The 21,516-nt window shown below is 36.3% G+C and overlaps 1 protein-coding gene across 5 annotated transcripts in view; it reads left to right on the forward strand.

Moving 5' to 3' along the window:
- The window catches only part of LOC123771904 (UTP--glucose-1-phosphate uridylyltransferase), a 37,376-nt gene extending 23,352 nt beyond the window's left edge, over positions 1–14,024 (forward strand). For 3 of the 5 annotated variants that reach the window (XM_045764690.2, XM_045764725.2, XM_045764717.2), the window contains exons 2-12: positions 3,996–4,226; positions 4,456–4,638; positions 4,812–4,916; positions 5,455–5,555; positions 6,353–6,428; positions 7,166–7,312; positions 8,797–8,935; positions 9,434–9,571; positions 10,908–11,080; positions 11,888–11,986; positions 12,761–14,024. In XM_045764690.2, coding sequence (XP_045620646.2) covers positions 3,996–4,226; positions 4,456–4,638; positions 4,812–4,916; positions 5,455–5,555; positions 6,353–6,428; positions 7,166–7,312; positions 8,797–8,935; positions 9,434–9,571; positions 10,908–11,080; positions 11,888–11,986; positions 12,761–12,868 — 1,500 coding nt within the window. In that variant the 3' untranslated portion in view covers positions 12,869–14,024. Of the gene's footprint in view, positions 1–1,956; positions 2,163–3,995; positions 4,227–4,455; positions 4,639–4,811; positions 4,917–5,454; positions 5,556–6,352; positions 6,429–7,165; positions 7,313–8,796; positions 8,936–9,433; positions 9,572–10,907; positions 11,081–11,887; positions 11,987–12,760 lie in introns of all 5 variants that reach the window. The other 2 variants (XM_045764699.2, XM_069324326.1) reach the window with 2 other exon arrangements.
- The last annotated feature ends 7,492 nt before the right edge of the window (positions 14,025–21,516 follow it).

Here is a 21,516-nt window from a genome sequence, read left to right on the forward strand (position 1 = left end):
CCAGTTGCAATTCTTTTACCATGCCATAGCTCAGTCGATTAAGGCAGCATCTGGGATCCTCTCGGACGTAGGTTCGAACCCTCGCCACGGCCCTTGTGGATTTATTCATTTTATTTTTGTTTATTTGTTTAATTATTTAAATTTTATTTGTATTTATTATTTTTTTTTTAATTTTATTTTATGGTATAGTATATATTAAATCTTTATTTTTAATTAATAATTAAATTTAATTAATTAATTTATAGGGGGGTGTACCATCTCTGGTTGTTTGTAGGGGACCCTTATGCCTCGAAGAAGAAATGATGAGCAAACCCCAACTCAGAAGATGGAGAAGCGGCAACGTTTCAGTCCATCCATTATCAAGTCGTTTGAAAGCAAAGAGGAAGGTACAGGCACTTATATAAGGTAGAGAGTAAGATGAGAGGTGAGACGCAGGTAAGGGTAGGATGAATGTAAGAATATGGTAAGAATATGATGAGTTTAAGAATATTGTAAGACTAAGATGAATGTAAGAAATGTATTCTTACATTTAAGAATATAAGAACGTATTCTTATATTCGTCTTATCCTTACCTTATTCTTACCTTCTCTTAGTGCTCCTCACCTCTCATTATACTCTCTTACCTTACATATTTGCCCGTACATTCTTCTTTCACACGACTCGATAATGGATGGACCGAAATGTCGTCTCTTCTCCATCTTCTGAGTTGTGGTTTGGTCATCATTTCTGGTAGGTCTCCTGTTTCCAGTAACTTGCTGGAGATTGGCAAGTAAAGTGCTGCTGCACACATTGTTCCCATGGTGAGATTCTGTCCAGTCCAATTGCCTTTCTCACATCAAGATCTAACACATGCCTCTTAACCTCATCACAGGAAATTTTGAACCCTTCCAAGGCTGCCTGGTTTATTGCCATCTTTCCTAGATCAGGGACTTCTGCTTCTGTTGTGAAGACTTCCAAACTAAATTTCTCCTCAGTGGACCTTTTGTTTGAAGTACTCAGATTCTGTCCTTATAATATACTGAAAGATGTTTCTTTTGTGTTTTCTTGTATTTTATTGTATACGTTAAAATATTATTCTTTGTATCAGTACCCTTTCTCATTTGAAAATAATATGTTTTATTAGTCTCGTGGCAACCCATAAACTCCCTGGTGATTACTGATATCAAATAACATACATGGGAGGCATAATTGAGAATCACTGTGATATTTAATTTGTGGAATCAATACTGTAAACATGCAGTATTGGCTGGGGACCACTAAGGACTTATTTTTCCAGCCTAGCAATACTGGGAGTGAAAACTTTTAGCTATCAGACAGAGCAGGTGAAGCAGTGTTTACAGAGTACTCAACCCAGTAGCTGAGGCATCGCTAAGCAGAGCCCAGTTAGAGGTGCTATGTAGATGATTGTGACAAGAGATTCGCTCTGATCACTAGGTATTGTTGCATTTTGGAAAGAAAGTTGCTACACAGTCTAGTTGTGTAAGAAAGATGATTGGTAATGAAAGAATTGTGTTATACAAGATGGAAATCCCTACATAAATTGAATGCATTTTATGATAAGAATGGACGTCTTTAGATGTGACAGCTTTTGCAAATCTGGCCTATATTCTCGTGACAGACAACATCAGTGCATCATCACTCATGCTCACAGCAAAGGTAGTACAGTACAGGGTACCGATTGATGCATTTATCACTATTAAAGTTCTGCTATTCTTACGGGTATAATTATTTTATACCTGGGTATTTTAAGACCTATAGATATCCGTTCTACCAATAACTCATTTTATCGGCACCAGTATAAAATTAGACTTCGAAAACTACTGATATTAGAGAAGTGCAGGAGTATAACGCTGGTTGTGAAAGTGGCAACACAGATTTTTTTAGTCTACCAATGTTCTGATTTGATCTCGAGCTCCTCTTCCAGCTAAATGATAAAAAATAAAAATTCCCTTGCAGCTACTATTACTCGACGTCTCTCGTTCACCAGCCAACACCTCGTTCAACAACCATCGTCTCATGCATGCCAGTAGATGTCTCTCAAACACCTTTTTTAAGTTCCAGCACAATCATCAACCACAATGGTTAACATTGCTTCTACCACCAAGAGCTGCGGTGGTATGACGTTTCCCTTTCTCCCTCGGAACTACGATCGTTATAACGAGGTGTGTACAGTGTTCTAACTGTAGTTTCCTGGATTTCAAGGTCTGTGTTTTAAAAATTCATTAACACGAGTCATTCGTAATTTTTTACTAAGCATAGAAGAACACAGAAGTACGTACTGTACATAGTTTTGTGAAAATTCTCTTTAAAAGATTTCTTTAAATTTAAATTTATTTTAAAGACAAAGTGTTTACCTACCTTATCTACTTGTAAAGCCTACCACGCATTATAAAAGACTAAAGAGATTTGGCTAGGTTATGTAGGGATATAATATGCCCTAATGACATTGCTCTGGCTTTCAGTTTGCCAATACTGTACTGTTCTGGTACTGTACCAGAGAAGCTGCTTTTGCCTCTATTTTTTTTTTTTTTAAACATTAGCACTTGAACCAAAAGCAGTTTAAGTGCAACATGTGTAACATCTCAAAAATGATCTTATACTATGTGAAGATAACTGCGGATGACAGTAATGTCACCAAGATTCTGAAAGCGTGAGGGAAAAGTTGTGGTTGAAACGGCTGGGGAGAAAGAAAAATTAGGTTAAGATTGTTACGTGTCGTGATAGTGTTGTAACATTGTGTCATGTGAAAATGTCTGTTGTTGTGTGTGTAAACTTGTCCACGTCATCATTAAGGTCCAGTTTGTAGCCAATTTGTTCTACAGTTTGTAGGTCTGCAGTAGTTATTGAATGTTTTAGGAGAGACAGCAGAAACAGAGGTGGCAACTGCCAGTCCCTCACTTCTAATTGGTTTCTCAACTGGAAAATGATGAACAAATGAGCGGATTCTTAACAAATTTTGCCTTTGGAATATGAAAAGTTACATTGAGAAAATCAATTGGAGCCATGAGGTGACTCAAACAAGTGATCAGGGTACTCCTTACCCCTGTACCATGTTCGATGTACCATCTCTTTGTGTATCAAAAGCTCTACATTCTTAGCAAGAGAGACTGATGGTCGCTGAAGCAAGATCACCGAATAACCTGTTGGACAGCCTCATGATAGTCGGGGCAGAGCGACATACTGCATTCAACCCTAGCAACTCGTGTTAACTTATCAAGGGCAACGTGCAGAAAACTTTAATATTGTGGTGTTTTATAAGATTTACTAATGTGTGTGTCACATTTTTTAACGGATTGGTCAATTTCATTAAAACATATAACAATAAGTGATAATGGAGAAGGAATCTTTTAAAATGTGTTTGGTAATACTGATGTGACTGAATGAGTTGTCACTATGTCATTGGTGTGACCGAATGCGTCGTCACTGGGTCATCAGTGTGACCGAATGCGTCTTCACTGGATCGTCAGTGTGACCGAGTGAGTTGTCACTGGATAATCAGTGTGACCGAGCCACGTCAGAAGATATGTGTTGTTCTGGTGCAATATGTCGCCTTATCCTGTATTGATCCTGTTCAGTTGAATGTTCAGTGATGATGCTTCTGGGAGCATCAATGTGTAATAGCCCAGAAATAATGCTAATACCTGAAGAGATGGGCTGTCCATTTTATTATTGTTACATATTAGATAATAGCCAAAAAGTGGAAAAAGAAATGTACTGTATATCATAAATTTTAAAAGAATGCTTAGATTCATTAAAGCAAACTCAATTCATTGCTATAGCATTTCATTTCTGACCAAAATTAAAAAAATTATTTACAAAATACTTCAAAATACAGTACAGTATATGGGTAACATGTCATGTTTTTTTGTATATGATTAGCTATAATCATACTTATAATATACGGTACTGTACTAGTAAAATAGCACTTCTCATTTCCCTTTTTATGTACTATACAATAAATGATCATCCACTGTAGATCAATTTTATCTTAATAGGTGTTTGGGCACCAGCGCTCTCCGTCAATGGAGTTCAAGGAGCTGACAAAGAAGGATGCACAAGTCCAGCTGGCTCAAGAGCTGGAGAAGCTGCTTGTCACCTGTCCACAATCTCACAAAGATATTACTCAAAAGGATTTTGAAGGGTTTGAAAAACTCTTTGGGCGATTTGTCAATGAATCTGGGCCATCCGTGGAATGGGACAAAATTCACAAACTCCCAGAAGAAGCTGTAAGTGCAATACCTGTATCTTTACTTCATAATTATGTAATTAACTTCCAGTATAATTTATTTTGTTAAATGTCTGCAGTAAATCATAATTCTAATGCAAGAAATAGTCATCATACTGAGTCATTAATGAATCATATATGCATGATACAGTACCATATTCAGTGCTTACAAAGATTTCAAGTAAATTACAATAATAAAAAAAATACAATATACCTTACCCCATTGGCAGGTATGGAAACATTCAGAATTGAAGGCTCCGGATTCTGCTCATGTAAAAAATATGCTTGACAAGCTAGTAGTTGTGAAGCTTAATGGTGGTCTTGGTACGTCTATGGGTTGCCAAGGTCCCAAGTCAATCATTCCTGTGCGCTCTGAGCTGACCTTCCTTGATCTTACCGTTCAGCAGATAGAGGTGAGTACTGAGAACTCTATTTGTGGAAATTTTTTTAAATAAACATAATTTTTTTTTTTTTAAGTTCTTTGTAAGAACGTAAAAGTAATGGTTTACTTTTTAAACCATTATGAAGACTACACATACTGTTTCTAAATAAAAATAGGGTTTGATATGGCCCTATTGTGTTCCAGCACCTGAACAAGACGTATGGCTCAAATGTCCCGCTGGTGTTAATGAACTCCTTCAATACCGATGAAGACACAGAGAAGGTTATTCGCAAGTACCAGGGATTCCAGGTAAAGTAGAAGCTGTTCATTTTCACATTTGTTACATGGCCATTATCTTAATCATTTTTCCATGATCTATGTATTATTTTCTAGGAATTACTTCATCATGGTTTACACAATACAGTAGTTAGTTCATACTTTGAGACACTGAAATAATTTTATTACAAACTCTTAGTACTGTTATATTTCCCATCACATAATAGCAGCTTAAAAACTGCATGATAAACCTCTGCTATTATTTTGTTATATTATGATTTGATGTGGAAAATATTACTTGTATAGAGTCTGTGTACTGTGTGATGAAGGGCAGATAATGGGGGCTAACCCATTTAATGGAGGTGGAAACTCTGAAATTTCTGTCTGGATAATCTGAGATCTGGAAAACAGGGATCCAGGTGTGATGTTTCATGAGGTCAAAACAAATTTAGTGAGAGTTGGGAATTTCATAATGATACCAGCATAAAAATGATGATGCATTCAAGATTAGGTATACAGAGACATTATAACTCAAATGATGCTTATTAACTTATAGCAAACCATTTTTTAGGTCAAGACTTATACATTCAACCAGTCAAGGTATCCACGTATCAACAAGGAATCGTTGATGCCAATAGCAAAGACTGCTGGTTCAGATACTGATCTTGAAGCGTAAGTACAATATATTATTTGTCATTTTAAACTGTTGTTAACAAAAATTTAAGTCTTTTTTTTTATAGAGTAAGGTGGCTACTTTGTAAATAATGTGGGGGTGGATAATTATGACTACTTGATTAGCAGACAGTCTTGTTTGTCACACTCATGTCTTAGAGATGAAAGTGGATTTCCCTGTTTAAATTTTTTTTGCCTTTGTTAGGAAGCTTTTTAGCTGCGTCTGTGTATCTTTGCCGCTAGTGGCCTTATTTAATATATGCATTTTCCTGTACTTAATCGTTGTATCATGGTCTTGTTTATATTGTTTTAAATAATGTTGTTATAATATTATTAAATGTAAAAAAAATATTAAAAACAAAATTTTAGATAAAAGTAATGCTGTATATGTAGGCTAAGCATTTGAAACATGGTAATATAACTGTATACAATACTGTATTTTAAAATGATTAAGTGGAAGATGTGTAGTAATTGATTTAAAAAAACAATTACATCAGGTTGTCATGCATACCAGAGGCTAATTAATGCAAAATGCTTATTAGATATTAAAGTGGTTTGATTTAAATGTTGCTTCAGTGAAGGTGGTTTATTATGGATGTAATATTAACAATTGTATAACTAGCTTCACATGATTGGCACTTGCTTAGCTAAATGGACTATGGGGCTCAGTTCCTGAACCCATTATGTGCCTCTTGTTACCCATTCCACCACTGCCCATGGGATGGGTATGGTGTGCATAATAAAGAAATGAAATGGATGGAGACATTGATGCATAAAAAATGTATATTTATTTTCAGGTGGTACCCACCTGGTCACGGTGACTTCTATCAGTCTTTCAAAAACTCTGGGCTTTTGCAGGAATTCCTTAAGCAGGTAAATATCAACCCGTCATTGCTAAAACACAAATATTCCTAGACCTAGTATAGTACACACGTGTACTGTACTATAATAGGCCTCAAATATCATGTATTAAGTCTAGTGAGGTTAGTTTGGCAAAGCAACACAAATAAAAAATTGTTTCCGGTTTGTCCAACTCAATAGTTCAGATTTCTACGTTCTAATTTTGGTATATGTCGGTATTGTATACTGTATATACTATGGTCCTCATCGTTACTATAAGTACTGCCAAAACAGGAGGATGGGCTGATAAATATTGATTAGCTTGGCTCTGTGTCATCAAGCTATAGGAAGTGAATAGATGAATGAACTGGTATTCCTATTACAACGTAGAATTTTAATTATTTAAATAATGCTTTAATAGAAATAAATACTTAAAATTTTCCAGTAGTAGTCGAGGTTTGTTCTCGGCGCCCAATTGAGAATTCCGAGTTCGAATCCCGGGCGGGACAGAAATGATTGGGCATGTTTCTTTTTACCTAATGCCACTGTTCACCTAGCAGTAAGTAGGTACTCAGGAGTTATTCAGCTTGTTATGGGGTTGCATCCTGGGCAGGGTCAGTAATTTGACCTTGGGGGAGAGGGGGGGAAACCTCACTAAAAGCCTAATGTGTGTGAATACACTCTGGCTACCTGTCCCCTGACACAATGAATTTTTATATACATGTATATTTATTTATTTATTTTTTACTAATATTTACACACATCCCTAGGGCAAGGAGTATGTGTTTATCAGCAACATTGACAACTTGGGTGCGACTGTTGACCTGAGCATCTTAAACTTCCTATTGGGCGGGGAAGAAGCTGGGAAGTGCGAGTTCTTAATGGAAGTCACAAACAAGACCAGGGCTGATGTTAAGGTAAGTAATCAAGTTCAAGAAAAAACGATTTGGAGGTCATAGTGGGTGAAGTAAGAGATCTCTTAATTCTAAACTTTGTATAATAAATATGGCATAGAACTAGGGTGGGCAACCGTTTTAAGTGTGCGTGCCAAAATGCCAAATCTTTGACGCCAAATTTTCTCACGTGCCAATTAAAATTTTTTGGGAAATATTATTTTGTATCTTTTAAGTACTGGGAGAACCTTTTCAGATAATGAAAAAAAATCACACTAGAGCTGTAAAATCAAAGAATATTCTAATAGTGATAATTGTAAGTTATGTAAGATTAAATTAATGTAAAATTTTGTGAGAATTTTTACTTAGGGTCATTTTATCCTGCCGATAGTGTGGATATTTGTTACTAGCGTTTAAGTGCATTTCTAGCTGACATATACAGCTAAACAATTAAAAGAAACAAATTTTAACCAGCAAAATAGTAAAGAAAAAAAATGAATTTTTTATTGTTTTTAATATCGAATGAATCAGTCATGAGTTTTTTGTTTTCCCATTACATTACAGCGCCCAATCTCATAATCATTTTACTTGGCTAAAGCACAATAAAAGAAAAGAAAATTAAAGAAATTCTTCTATTAATTCTTAATTCCTCATGAGTAAATACATTAAAATTACACAGTTCAAAAAAATCTCATCATAATCACACTTTGGATACACCTACCAAGATTTATGGCAATTGGTTCATGGGTAAATAGACCAAAAATTAGTGCAATTATAAGCCTACTTACAATGATGGTAATGGAGGCATGCGATGAACAAATCCACAAGGGCCCTAACGAGGGTTCGAACCTACGTCCGGGATGATCCCAGACGCTGCCTTAGTGTATCACGCTATTGCGATTTCTGTGTGTATCGAGTCATGCGATGTCTGGCCGCCTGGCAAATTATGCCACAACTGAATGGGACAAAATTTGTATGTCAGTATATTGCGGAGATAAATGCCTTGGAAACAAGTTATTTGTTTTATTTTGTTATTAATTATTACTGAAATTGTCAGTGATTTTCTTTATTGCATTTTATTTGGTATCACCTACTTAATCAAATTTCATTTTATTAACTTTAAAATATAGAACTCGACAAAGAAATTGTATGTTTATATAATTATTTTTGTAGGCAAGCCCTGAGTTTTGCATACCAGAAAAAACTCGTTGGTGTGATACTTGCACGCGTGCTAAGGGCTGCCATCCCTTGGTATAATATATTTGTTTTAATTAAGCAAAATTATAAACTATATTGAGACAGTAGTTGCCATGTAACTTAATATATTATTATATGCACAACACATGAATCTTAAACTTAATCTAAAACTTTGTTTGTAAGTGAATGAGGAAAATCTTGGGTAAATATTGTGGGAATATTTTACGTTGGTTCTTTTCAGTGACTTATCATAATATAGATTACATTTATCATACCACTACTTACAATCTTAGGCTCTTCTCTCTGTGTAGGGTGGTACCTTGATCCAGTATGAAGAAAAGTTAAGGTTACTTGAGATAGCTCAAGTGCCTAAAGAACATGTGGATGATTTCAAGTCTGTGAAGACATTTAAGATTTTCAACACCAATAACTTGTGGACAAAGTTGAGTGGTAAGCCTCTCGATCGTTAATAATGTAATGTAATAAACTTTTGTTTTTTTTATTATACATTTACTGCCTAATTTTAATTGAATGTGTGCCTGAAAGATTCTCCTTTCTGCACATAAGAAGTTTGGCCTGGAGTGGAGCGCACAAAATTAGGTTTCCAAGAACTGAAAATTTTAGTATTTTCCAATTTGTGCTATTGGAATTTATTTATTGCAATGCTAATATAAAAGTATGATTAAAATATTTTAAAGTAAAGGTGCCTCAAGATACATCAACTAGTGAGCATAAGCAAGAAATTAAGCAATCACAGGTGGGGTATCTAGCGACATGTTCTGTTGAGCAATAAAAATACAGGCAGTCCATCAATTCATCAACAGTTGAGAGCCAGTTAACATTATTCATTTCTGTATTGAGAGTATGAAAGGAGAAAGAGATTGATTAGTAATTATATGTTGAGTTGAAGGAAGTTGTTTGTCTTAATTTGGGATATTGTTGCCACAGCTGTGAACCGAATCCTTGAAGAGGAAACAATGGATATGGAAGTAATCATCAATAACAAGCATCTGGATAATGGTCTTAACATCATTCAGCTAGAACAAGCTGTTGGTGCTGCCATAAAGTCGTTCAATGGTGCACTAGGTAAGCTACTACTTCGATGAAAAAATATTTTGTCTGTTCGAATCAATTTAAAAGAAATTTAGTTTAGCAATATAGAGTATATAATAAGTAATAGACTATGCTAAGATTATGTATTCGAAACACAGTGGGCAAGAATCAAACATTGCCAGGTGCTAGCTAGGACATTTGCGAGGAAATCTAACAATATCTTTAAAAATCATTTTCTCTTCCATAATATGCACCACACTTCAAACTACACAGATATTCATGGACTTAAGAGTAGACACCCAATCCTTTTAGGAGGATGGAGGGTCTGCATAAAATCCAGAGCTGTGGCGACAGCTTCCACGTCTTGCATGCAACCCAACCCAGCACACAATGACCGAGTCGTACTTTGTATTCATCATTCCCACCAATGTTCCAATGTTTTTGGAGTTTCAAATTATATTTCTAATAACCCCTTGTAGAAGTTTGGACTGGATTACATTACACTTATTTTTAATATTGTATTCTACTCAAAATATACATGGGATTGTGTATATTTCTAATGTGCAAACAATACTGCTTACATTCATGTAGAGGGCAGCCTCCTCACCTACAGTGAATATGCCTTCCTTCCCTGCATGCGCAAAACTGGCAGTTGCCTTGGCGGAAGCTAAAAATTCATTTTTACCATTAAAGCACATTTAAAAGACCCCTTCCTTACAACACAAGTGAAGTAGCTGGCTCCCAATTTCAGTGAAGATCAAAAAAATTTTGAAAGAATTAGTATAGCTTCAGAAAGTACTTTGGAGTGAATAAATAGAAAATAACAAACATGCAAGGATAAAAATGCACAAGAAGCAAACTGAAATATTAATGATTAGCTAAGTTATGATGTCCCCATTTCCCCTCTTTCATGGAGTAAAGAAGCACGTCCCATTGTTAAAGTGTGTTCAGGATATTTTAAGTGACATCCATATTTTCACATACATTCCACACATTGTAGCTTTACAGGAAACTATTACCATGTCACTATAATGGCAAAATGTCCACAGTTCTCATAATATTCATAATAGGGCAATGCAGAGATTATATAAATGTTTCAGGCCAAGTGGTGCAGAAGTTAGATTAGCGACCAACAGAATCATTTCTGAGGGATGACATCAGTACGTCCTCAATGGTAGTTCATTACTCCCATGACTGGCCAGTCTACTGAAACTACTTTATTGGAGAGAACTTTGCCTGGTTTGTGGTACCAAAAATTATAAAATTTCTCTGTTAATTTAAAAAAAAAAATTTGTCTGAAATTTAGTACTTATTTGAAACTTAAGTACTTATTTGTGGTATATACATAATTCTGTTTGTATTAATATAGGTCTCAATGTTCCCCGCTCGAGATTCTTGCCTGTTAAGAAGACTGATGACCTGTTATTAGTGATGAGTAACCTGTATAAACTACAACAAGGAACATTGGCAATGTCTCCAATACGCATGTTCGACACCACTCCCCTCGTCAAGTTGGGACCCAACCACTTTGGCAGAGTCAAGGTTAGTTTTTGGACAAAAGGTTGTCAGAAACGTGTGATAATTAAAGTACAGTACAGTAAAATTAAAGGTCTTTTATATTCAAATATGAGTAAAAATCAAAATACAATTAGTTTTCTCAAACATGTATTCAGATTATACAATATTCATATTTATTGGAGTATTGTACTGCTTTCTTAGTATGGGAATAAACATGCCAAGTTTCAATTATATAGAAAGTTGCTAATTATGATGGCAAATCACCGTCTGTTAATAAATACCTTCCTATTATTAAATGATTGAATTTACACACACTTATCAATCCTTTAAAGGTAAGCTAATCTGAGCTAATTACAAGACAGTTATCAGGGTGCAAAATTATTAGTATGCTGTTCCTTAAATTATTCAGCCTTTCAATGCTCTCATTTAGGTTATGTAGCTTGTATAGTTTTGGGGGAAGTCCCCTGTTAATGTGTAGCTTCTGCCACCTGTTGCTGATCGAGAGAGAGAGAGAGGTGACCAAGCGAGCCAATGGGTAGTTAGCAAAAGCACTTTTTGTGCTGTCTGTGATGCTAAGTTACTTAGATGATTTTATAGATTAAGCTTTAAAATTCTGACAGTTTTGATATGTTCAAATTGTTTGAATCCTTTTGAAAACCAAGGTTGTGGTGTCAGTATCTCATTGTTCAGCACACTGAATAGATTATTAAGCAACCCCTATGCTTGAACCTTTGGCCAAAACTCCATCATATCTACCTTCCATAACACTAACATTTCTTATTTTTCTTGCATGAAAAAGAGACTTAAGAATTAAATTCTCAACCATTTCAGGAGTTCCTCCGAAGATTTGCGTCAATACCAGACATGCTGGAATTGGATCATCTGACTGTTTCAGGTGATGTTACATTTGGAAAGGGCGTTAGTCTAAAGGTAAATTTTGGTGCAGAATTTCCTGTTCGTAAAATTAAGGCTTCATTATCCTCAACTGTGTGTGTGTGTTTATCTATATACTGTATTTGTCAGGTATCTAACAGCAAAAATATGAAATATGACATTACAAATATTTATGACAATTTACTTGTGAATAATGTTATGCAATGTTTCATGATGTGGAAGCTGGACCAATGAATTATTTGTATAGTTTCATAATGTGAGTACTTTTAGGAGGCTAACTCAACAGTTTTATGGGAAAAATGAGTCATACAAACCATGTCAACATTGCATTCAAAGAGGGAGATCTTGTACTGTATTTTGCAACTAATTGATTACTACATTAAAATTGATATTAGAAGCAAATTAAAATTCTAATACAGTGGAACCTCGAGTAACGAGCAGCTCCAGTTACGAGCATTTCGAGTAACGAGCAAGCCACTCGCAGAAAATTTGTCTCGACTGATGAGCTTTCGCTCGATTAATGAGTGTTCCCGTTGGTTCTCGGACACCTCCGACGACAGTTTTGTTGTTGTTTCACAAGATGAGTTTTCCACATGACGAGCTCGGTGCCAGAACGAATTAAATTCGTTAATCGAGGCGCCACTGTATTGTATGAACAGATTTTGCAAATCCATTTCAGAAATGTGACCATGGAAGGATTGTCCTAATTTATTTCTCGCTGGCTATCTGAATTGAACCTTTACAGGTGAATGATATGTTAGCAGCATTGTTATAATCTAGCTGTTCTAATAACTTGTATTTTTCTTTCAGGGGACTGTTATTATTATTGCTAACCATGGGGATCGCATTGACATACCTCCTGGTGCCATCTTGGAGAACAAAATTGTGTCCGGAAATCTTCGCATTTTGGATCATTAGGTAATAAGTTAGAATGAATATGGCAGGCTATTGTGAATTGTTATGTATAGAGTTACTAATTGTTTTGATAAAATTTTACTTAAAAGGTAACTAAATATTATTATTATTACTGTATTATTTTTGTTGAAATTTTTTTTAGTAAAACTTAAGGCACAAACTTCAGTGATGACCACAGAACACTAAGTGGCAGTGAATATATAATTTTATTTTTTTAGCATTTATTTGCTATTGTTCTAGCACATGAAACTACATGAAACTACGATAACATATTCTTGTTCCTTTGTTTTAAACATCATTAATTAAGCATTATCTACTTAAAGAAAATTCCAGTAGTCAATAATTTGCTCAATTTAAGTTCACCATTCACTCTTTGGTGTTGATGCACAAGATTTCACATAAAAGGTTTACATATTTTAAACTTGTTACACATGTTAAGGACCCGTCTTCAGGCAGGTACTCGCCTAATTGTGCTTGCAGGGTTTGAGTTTCGGTGCAGCGCAGGTGCCAATATTCGAGTGTATTAAAGCTGTTGAGGTTTATTAGTTATTGTTTAAATTTCTCGGGCAATTTGTTTTGTACATTCTTATGCCTAGTAAGCATCTTCAAGTTCCTGATCACAGACTCGTATTAGGGAGGTTACATTTGTACTGCACCGTGTAATTAGTAGTTTTCAGGTAACTTGAGTATCAGTGTGGTTAACAGAGTAATATGTATGTAGAGTAATTTGATGATTTAATGCACTTAATTTATTTTGTTAGTGTTTACTTACAAAGTAGTGCTGAATTGACAGAAATAGTAACTAATGTAAAACATTTGCCATAATAATTAAGTAATTATTGTATAAATTAGCTCAGTAGTAACTGAATTGATTTTGATAAGCTTAGAATGGTCTTAGTGGTATCATCATCATCTTGTGAAATTACTCGCCTAAGAAGTCTGAATTTATTTGCCTCTGTCTTCACTACATTCTGATTTTATTGAGATACTGCTTGTACTTTATTTTGTAAACAGTTGCTGTGCCAAAAATGTTACCAAGCTTACTATTGAATGTAGGCAATTTAAAGTTGACGAAGGATTCATGTAGTCAGATCAAAATCTGTTCATTGTTTCACTTCTGTACATATGAACTGTTGAAAGTCATAAAAATGATTTAATACTAATGCATTTAATTCAATAACCCCCCCCCCCCATCTGCAGGAGTTTTTAAATTAAGCCATGTCAATTATTGTTAGTTGTAAATAGCAGCTAGACAATTGTTATATTGTCCTCAGTTTATAATTGTTATATTATGTTAATTGTTATAATTGTAACAATTATAACAGTTTATAATTATATACCTAGGCCGGGTTTTTTAATTAATTTTTTAAGTAATTATAAACCTCGGCCACCAGGTGACTGCACCTCCACCAAAATACATTCAGACAGTCCAACAGCCTCCACAAAAAAAGAAGGAACTGATGAACCAATTCACAGCAGTTAAATTTTACTTGGCACCCAATTTCTTTACCAAGATCACTCACTTGATCACTCGAGCCAACTCCAATGACAGAAACTTCTTCTAAAAATAACAACAGAAAACTACGTTATGTTCACTGGTGACAAATTCCAATTATATCAGCAATGAAAAATTTAAAACTTAAAAAGAGTATAGGATACAAGCCTCGGTCAGATCTCCCCATTGAAAGGAGCGACTAAACCAAAGGTCTTGGCAGAAAAGACAGTTAACAGACCAAAATATACAGTATACTGTATAGCAAATTGGACAGATTGGACAACTGCAAAATATATATAGCAAAATAAACTGAAAAAACTTGAGCTTAGGCAAGCTTCTGTTTTCCCACATCTGAGATCTATTGTGGATTGGACTGCTGATTTCTGCACTTAAATTCATGTTTGTCCCCTGTATGGCATCCTAATAGTCCAATTATTAACTTTGGAGAACGTGTGTCTCCGTGATTATTCCTGCCGTTTTTATTATGGTTTTAGATCTTGCCTGAAATGCTATGCATGTTTAGTGGCTTACCAAGAATGTACCATTTAATCACCAAAATATGTATTTTCACAACCAATTACACCTTTGAGTGAGTGAGTCTGTTCCATCAAGGTTGGAGGCTAGATGCTTGGGACGAGCCTCGCCCAACTTTGCAAGGGAAAATGGTCTGGGGTACGGGATGGACACAGGTTCGTCAGGGTCACCAGAATTCAAGAGAGATCAGCAGGCCATAGTCACATACTACCATGCTCATGTACTAACAACAGATTTTGCTGCTGCCTATCTGCTATGCCTGGCTAAATATCTTAAAAATTAAAAATTTCCAAACATTTTTTATCTTACAATAATATGAAACATGCACTGACCTCAGGAAAATGAAGACATTTTATAATCATCCTACTTTGCCCATAGCAGCATAAGAAACAATCCTCTACAGCTTCAAATGCAAATGGACAACTATTTCATTAATTATAAAAGACATACTGACACATGCTTATATGGTATTATTAATGATATTGTAGAGAGGGGGGAAGTGGGAAGAGAGGAATGATAGGGAAAGAGATGAGAGGAGGAAGAGAGCCCCGGGTTACATCTGAGTACCCCCTTAGTATATAAAAATAAATAAATAAATTTGTTCCTATCAACCAAACCTTATAATTCTCTTTTTGAAAATTAGGGTCAAAGTGCAACTATTTATTAAGCTTTTCTGAAATAATGTAATCTAAAAAAAATTTACAACATAACTTTCTCTCCAGATTTTGTGATAACATCTGTCAAACTAAATTCTTCTTAACAAAAATACTTTTTATTACATAAACTAAAGTTGTATTACACTCTACTGAATTTATTATTCATTGATATGGTTGAACAAATTCTGGACACAATTGCAGCTTTGTCAGCACGATTGTTGCTCGTCACATACAGTACGACATATTATTCCCTTATTTATGCAAACATTAACCCTGCAATAACAAACTCACACAAAAATAAATCTACACTTAACGAGAGGTCCTAGTTTGATTTCCTTACACCTGACACCCATTTCCTTAGGTACATTTCCCGACACTTGATGTCTAGCAGTTAAAGGTAGCAGGAAGTTAGGGGAATGTTGTGGGTTGCATCCTGGGAAATGGTCAGTGGCTGGCCTTGGGAGACCTAAACACGCCTAACATGCTTCCTGTCCTTGAGAATAGGATTTTTTACAGCTGTATTTTTAACGTTAACAGTTTTGGCATTTCCACGTTTGGCGGGTAGGCAGTTCCATGTGTTTATAACCTTGTGGGTGAAAAAGCATCTCCTGTTCTCAGTTTTACATTGCGACTTGTTGAGCTTGAAACCGTTGCTCTTTGTTTGTGTTACATCTGACCTGAAGAAATTGTCTGGATCAACATCCTCCAAATTATTCAGTATTTTAAAAGTTTCCATGAGATCAGCCCTGTCATGTTTGGTTTGTAGTGTTGTAAACCGTGGCCTTCAACCATACGATAGTTGACTTAGTTCTGGAATGATTTTTCTTGCCCGGTGTTATACTTTCTCGAGAGCAGCTATGTCCTGAAAATAGGTCTCCATGCTTGGATATAAAAAGCAAAGTGTGGGCACACCAGAAATTTATACAATTGAATCGCCACCTTTCCCTTAATAAAGTCAAAGGTACATTTCATTATACTTAGGGTTTGGTTAGCTTTTTTTTTTTTTGCTGCTGCTCCTACCTATTGTGCAACTTTCAGTAAATGGTAGATTTTGACTCTAAAGTCCTTTTCTTCATCAATCTGCTGCAAGGTAATGTTATTAATTTGGTAAGTATGACGTAGGTTGTTATGCCCCACATGCAAGGTCTTTCATGTTCCGATATTAAAGAGCATTTGCCACTCTCCTGACCATTTGTGAAGTTGATGTAGATCTCTTTGTAAGGTTTCATTATCATTTTCATTTCCCACTTTACCACAAATCTTTTCGTCATCTGTGAATGGACGCCACTCACGACATTTATCCAGTCAGATTCGTTCCCATTTAGCACGACCCTTTGTTTTAACCCTTGTTTTATTCAATTTAATATTTTACCATTTTTCCATGATTAGGAGGCCTGGTTGGGGATATTGAGCCCTGAAATCATCACAAGGTAACCGGCTGTAATTTCCTTACCAGTTTTTCGCGTGGTCCCGTATCAAAGGCTTTAACAAAATCCATGTGTGCTACATCCACCGGAAGTCCATCATAACTTTATAACAACAATACCATTTGATTGGGAAGTTTCGATGTTTTTAAACTTCCTAATGTATATAAACAAAGCCACCAAAGCTTGAGAAAAGTCGAACAGGTTCATAAGTACTTGCATAAATTGCGTTACGGTTTAATTAGGTTTTGACAACTCCCCTCCTCCCCTTTCCCCACGGTCGAACTGCTGACCCTCCCCAGGATGCAACCCCACAACAGTTGACCAACTCCCGGGTACCTATTTACTGCTAGGTGAACAGATGCATTAAGTGAAAGGAAACGTCTCCAACCATTTCTGCCCTGCCCGCCATTCAGACGCAGGATCCCCGATTGTGTGTCGAGAACGAACCCAAATGTGTGTTAAGACCTATTAACAATGGCTCACGTTATACTATAATTAAGCAGCCAACCCAATAAAAGACGAATTCAAGCTGTATTGTATTATTGTTTAAACAACGTATCAGTGCCGAGTTCTTAAGCTAAATATTAGATATAATAAATTATCTTTTAATTACACATGAATTAGATGTTTAAGGTTAATATATTGTGCACCCTATACCCGTCCTGTGGGTGATAGTTTTTGATAAGGCAGATATACAGTTTAATGAATTATATTAACAATGGATTATAGAACAATCACCACAAGTAGTTACATATGCGGTGAGCTGGTTTCAAGTTGATTTGCTTATCTCGCTAACCAGTGGCGGCGGTGGAAGGCTGAGTTAGTCACCCACATTCAATAATAATAATTCATTGTTTCGGGGGACAGGAAGCCATAGTGTATTCATACACTTTTTTAGCTTGTTTTTCGTGTACACTGAAATAGTTTTCGAATTCCATATTTCACATTATCATCAATTATACACCATATTAAACATAACTAACTATAATGAAAACTAACCTAATCAAACCTTAACCTAACAGCCTAACTTAACCTAACCATGGATAGAGAGTAGATAATAATAGTAGTAGATAATAGCACTAATTATGTAGTCTCAATCCATTCCAGTGAGCGTATTTCCTCCCTGAGAACCGGTTGTTTAGTTGGTGATATGTGATTTGCGTCTGTTTTTCTAGGTGTTCATTGATGATTGATTGATAAATATTAAGCCACTCAAGAGGTGGCACGGGCATGAATAGCCCGTAAGTGGTACAATTTTTTGTTCAGTAATTCTTTTCAGTGTTCGGGTGTTCATTGGTACAGCGTGTTTGATATATGTGAGTGTGGGTTGTTTAGGGAAGGGAAGTGTGGTGTGTGGTGTATGTGTTTTTTTTTTTTTTCATTTTGATGAGTTCCGGGTCGTTGGGCGTTTTTCCGGAGGCTTGAGGGAAATGTCGGATTGGGATTAAAATAATATTGAATTATTAACATAACGTCTAATGAAATAAATTGGATATTAAATTAAATTTGTAAATTGAGACTTGGATAAGGAGAAGTAATATAGGAAGTTGTTAAATAGGTTTATAAATTGAGACAAAAGTAAAGGTATGAAAGTGGGAATTAACGAATTATATCAACAATGGATTATAGAACAATCACCACAAGTAGTTACATATGCGGCCAGCTAGTTTCAAAAGTTGATTTGCTTATCATGCACACCACCTCGCTATCCAGTTGCTGTTGTGAGAGGCTGAGTTACAGTCATCCACATACAGTCACAGTCAGTCACAGACGGCTCGGTAGAGAAGTGCAGGGCGTGTTAGGCCAAGGAATTCCCAAGGCGTGTAGATAGGGATTACGAGAATAACATGAGGGCTCGTAATGGGGTCAGGAGTGAGGAATGCAAACGGAAGCCAGAAACGGGCAGCCAAGGATTGGAGGTAAGTGCCTGATTATTGTTGTTTTTAGATTCAGCTACTGAGAACACAAAGTTCCAAGCAGCACGGGCTATGGTGAGCCCGTCGTGCTCAGGAGATGTACGAAGGTTCTCGGTTAGGTTCGGGCAATTGAATACATCATTTTTGTGACACTTTGACAACGCGACAGGACGGGCTGTCATATGTATATCATATTTTGACCGTTGGGAATATTTTGACGTTAACATGCGATGTATTATTCAAGGTTGCATGTACTCGCCTATTGGATGTACAATAAATTACAGCCGCCGCTGGCGGCAACAAAATTCAATCTTGAGGAGGGTAGAAATAGCCTAAGCTACTCTATCAATTTGAGATGTATTTTATCGTCTCAATAAACATACTTGAACTTGAATTCATTGTTTTTCGGCATACATTGTGGTTGCTGCTCTTGGTTTAGCTCAATGACTTGTGAAGTAAATAAATAAATAAATAAAGTAACCGACACTACTTATCGGCTTGTAAAATATGTCATTATACGTTGACCAGACCACACACTAGAAGGTGAAGGGACGACGACGTTTCGGTCCGTCCTGGACCATTCTCAAGTCGATTGTGAGTCAACATACTTTAGCCACGTTATTGTGACTCATCGGCTGCATATGTCATTATACTCATCGACGTCTATAAAACTGAGTTATTCATCAACTTGTATGGCTCACATTACTCATCGACTTCAGGAATTTATAGCCATCTTTGACATTATTCATCAAATTCTAAAATGGTTCTTATTGGCTTATAAAATAAGTGACGTTATTCTCATCATCCATATAAATTACGCTATTCATCAACTCGTAAAATAAATAATAGAATAAAGGAGTATTTGTAGTGGGTGTTCGACTTTAGTGGCCAGCGGAGCGAGGCTACACTGTCTGCCTCGTAAATATCGTGTATTGGGTCTGGGAGCCTACTCCACAATATATTTTTTATTGTGAACCGCTTGGAAATGTGCTCGTCTAAATGTGCCTGCATAGTTAAGCTCTTGCTCCTCAACTCTTGTCTAATAAGCTGTCAGTTACTTGTCTATTGCAATGATTACACTCCTTCTTATCATATCTACTTTAGAAATAATCAGTTGCATAAGGTTCTACTATCTCTCGCTCTATGAACCACTTGGAGTGGACGGTAGAGCGACGGTCTCGCTTCATGCAGATCGGCGTTCAATCCCAGACTGCTCACTAGTGGTTGGGCACCATTCCTTCCCTCCGTCCCATCCCAAATCCTTATCCTGACCCCTTCCAAATGCTATTATATAGTCGCAAAGGCTTGGTGCTTTCCCCTGATAATTCATTTCCCTTCCCTCTATTCAGTTCCATTTGCCTACTAACTTTTCCCTGTGAAACGTTTCTCTAACATCTCTGTGACTCGTCTGAGCCTTGAATTTCCATTATGTTCCCTTGTTTCACCACTTGCCTTACACTGACCTTGGCTTTGCCCTTCGCCTCAAACAGCTCTTCTTGAAGATACTTGAAGGCTGCCGACCCCTTATCTAGAGAGCAACGACAAATTATCACCATTTTATATTCTCCGAAGACTTTTAGACCTATGCAGTAAGGAAATAATGCTACCCATGAACGAGAAAATGGTGTGCACTGTGATTATATATTTCTCTCGTACGTGAATGAAACATGGTGTTGGTGTTGGAGGAAACGGTGTTGGAGTTAATACTTGGGAATGGTGAAAATGTTCAGTACTGTGAAGGGAAGTGTGAAGGTTTTCCTGGTCTGGTGAGCTTAACTGTAGTGGTGGGGCCCTCCCCCCTCCCCCCTTGCTTGCTTGGCAGCTCTCTCTCTCTCTCTCTCTCTCTCTCTCTCTCTCTCTCTCTCTCTCTCTCTCTCTCTCTCTCTCTCTCTCTCTCTCTCTCTCGCTTTATCGCTGTTTTTCACTATATACACTGAAATTATAACCACATTTGAATATAGAATATTTGCTTGAGCGCTCTCCACCCTATCTGTTTTTTTCAGTAGCTATTGTAAAAACTGGCTATTGTAAAAAAAAAAAAACTTGCCCGAAACGCTATGCGTACTAGTGGCTTTAGGTATTGTATGTACTATGTCTATCTTTAAATCCATCATTATGTATGTAACTCAATGTATGTACCTTTACCTCAATAAAAAATCTAATCTAAACCTGATCGGGTTGAAAGCGCTCTAGCAAATAATTCCATATATATATGGGGGCATTTGATAGATGAGCGATCTTGTAAAAGAACCTTAGCACTGAACTTCGTTCTAATGCATCCTTAAGCTGTAGCAGGTGCTCAATATCGGCTACTTGAAGGAATATGTCGTCTACGTACCTACAGCAGACGCTAGGTTTTAAGACTATGTTAATAAGGATTTTCTGTTCGATGGTATTCGTGTAAAAATTAGTAAATAGGCTACCAAAGGGAAATTTATAGCCACGCCATCTGCTTGTTTATCCATGGGCCTATCAGGGTTTTTCCTTTCTGTTGCATTAGTGGAACATTTTTAACCTTTAGCAGTACGGCTGCTCGAAAGGTCAGTCTAGAGAATTCTCAACATTTAGTAAACGTAAAGGTGAAAGGTCAAATAAAGGTTCGGAGCTTAACTTTGCTTTACAA

Source organism: Procambarus clarkii, chromosome 14 (assembly GCF_040958095.1).
Source record: "Procambarus clarkii isolate CNS0578487 chromosome 14, FALCON_Pclarkii_2.0, whole genome shotgun sequence".
Classification (NCBI taxonomy): domain Eukaryota; kingdom Metazoa; phylum Arthropoda; class Malacostraca; order Decapoda; family Cambaridae; genus Procambarus; species Procambarus clarkii.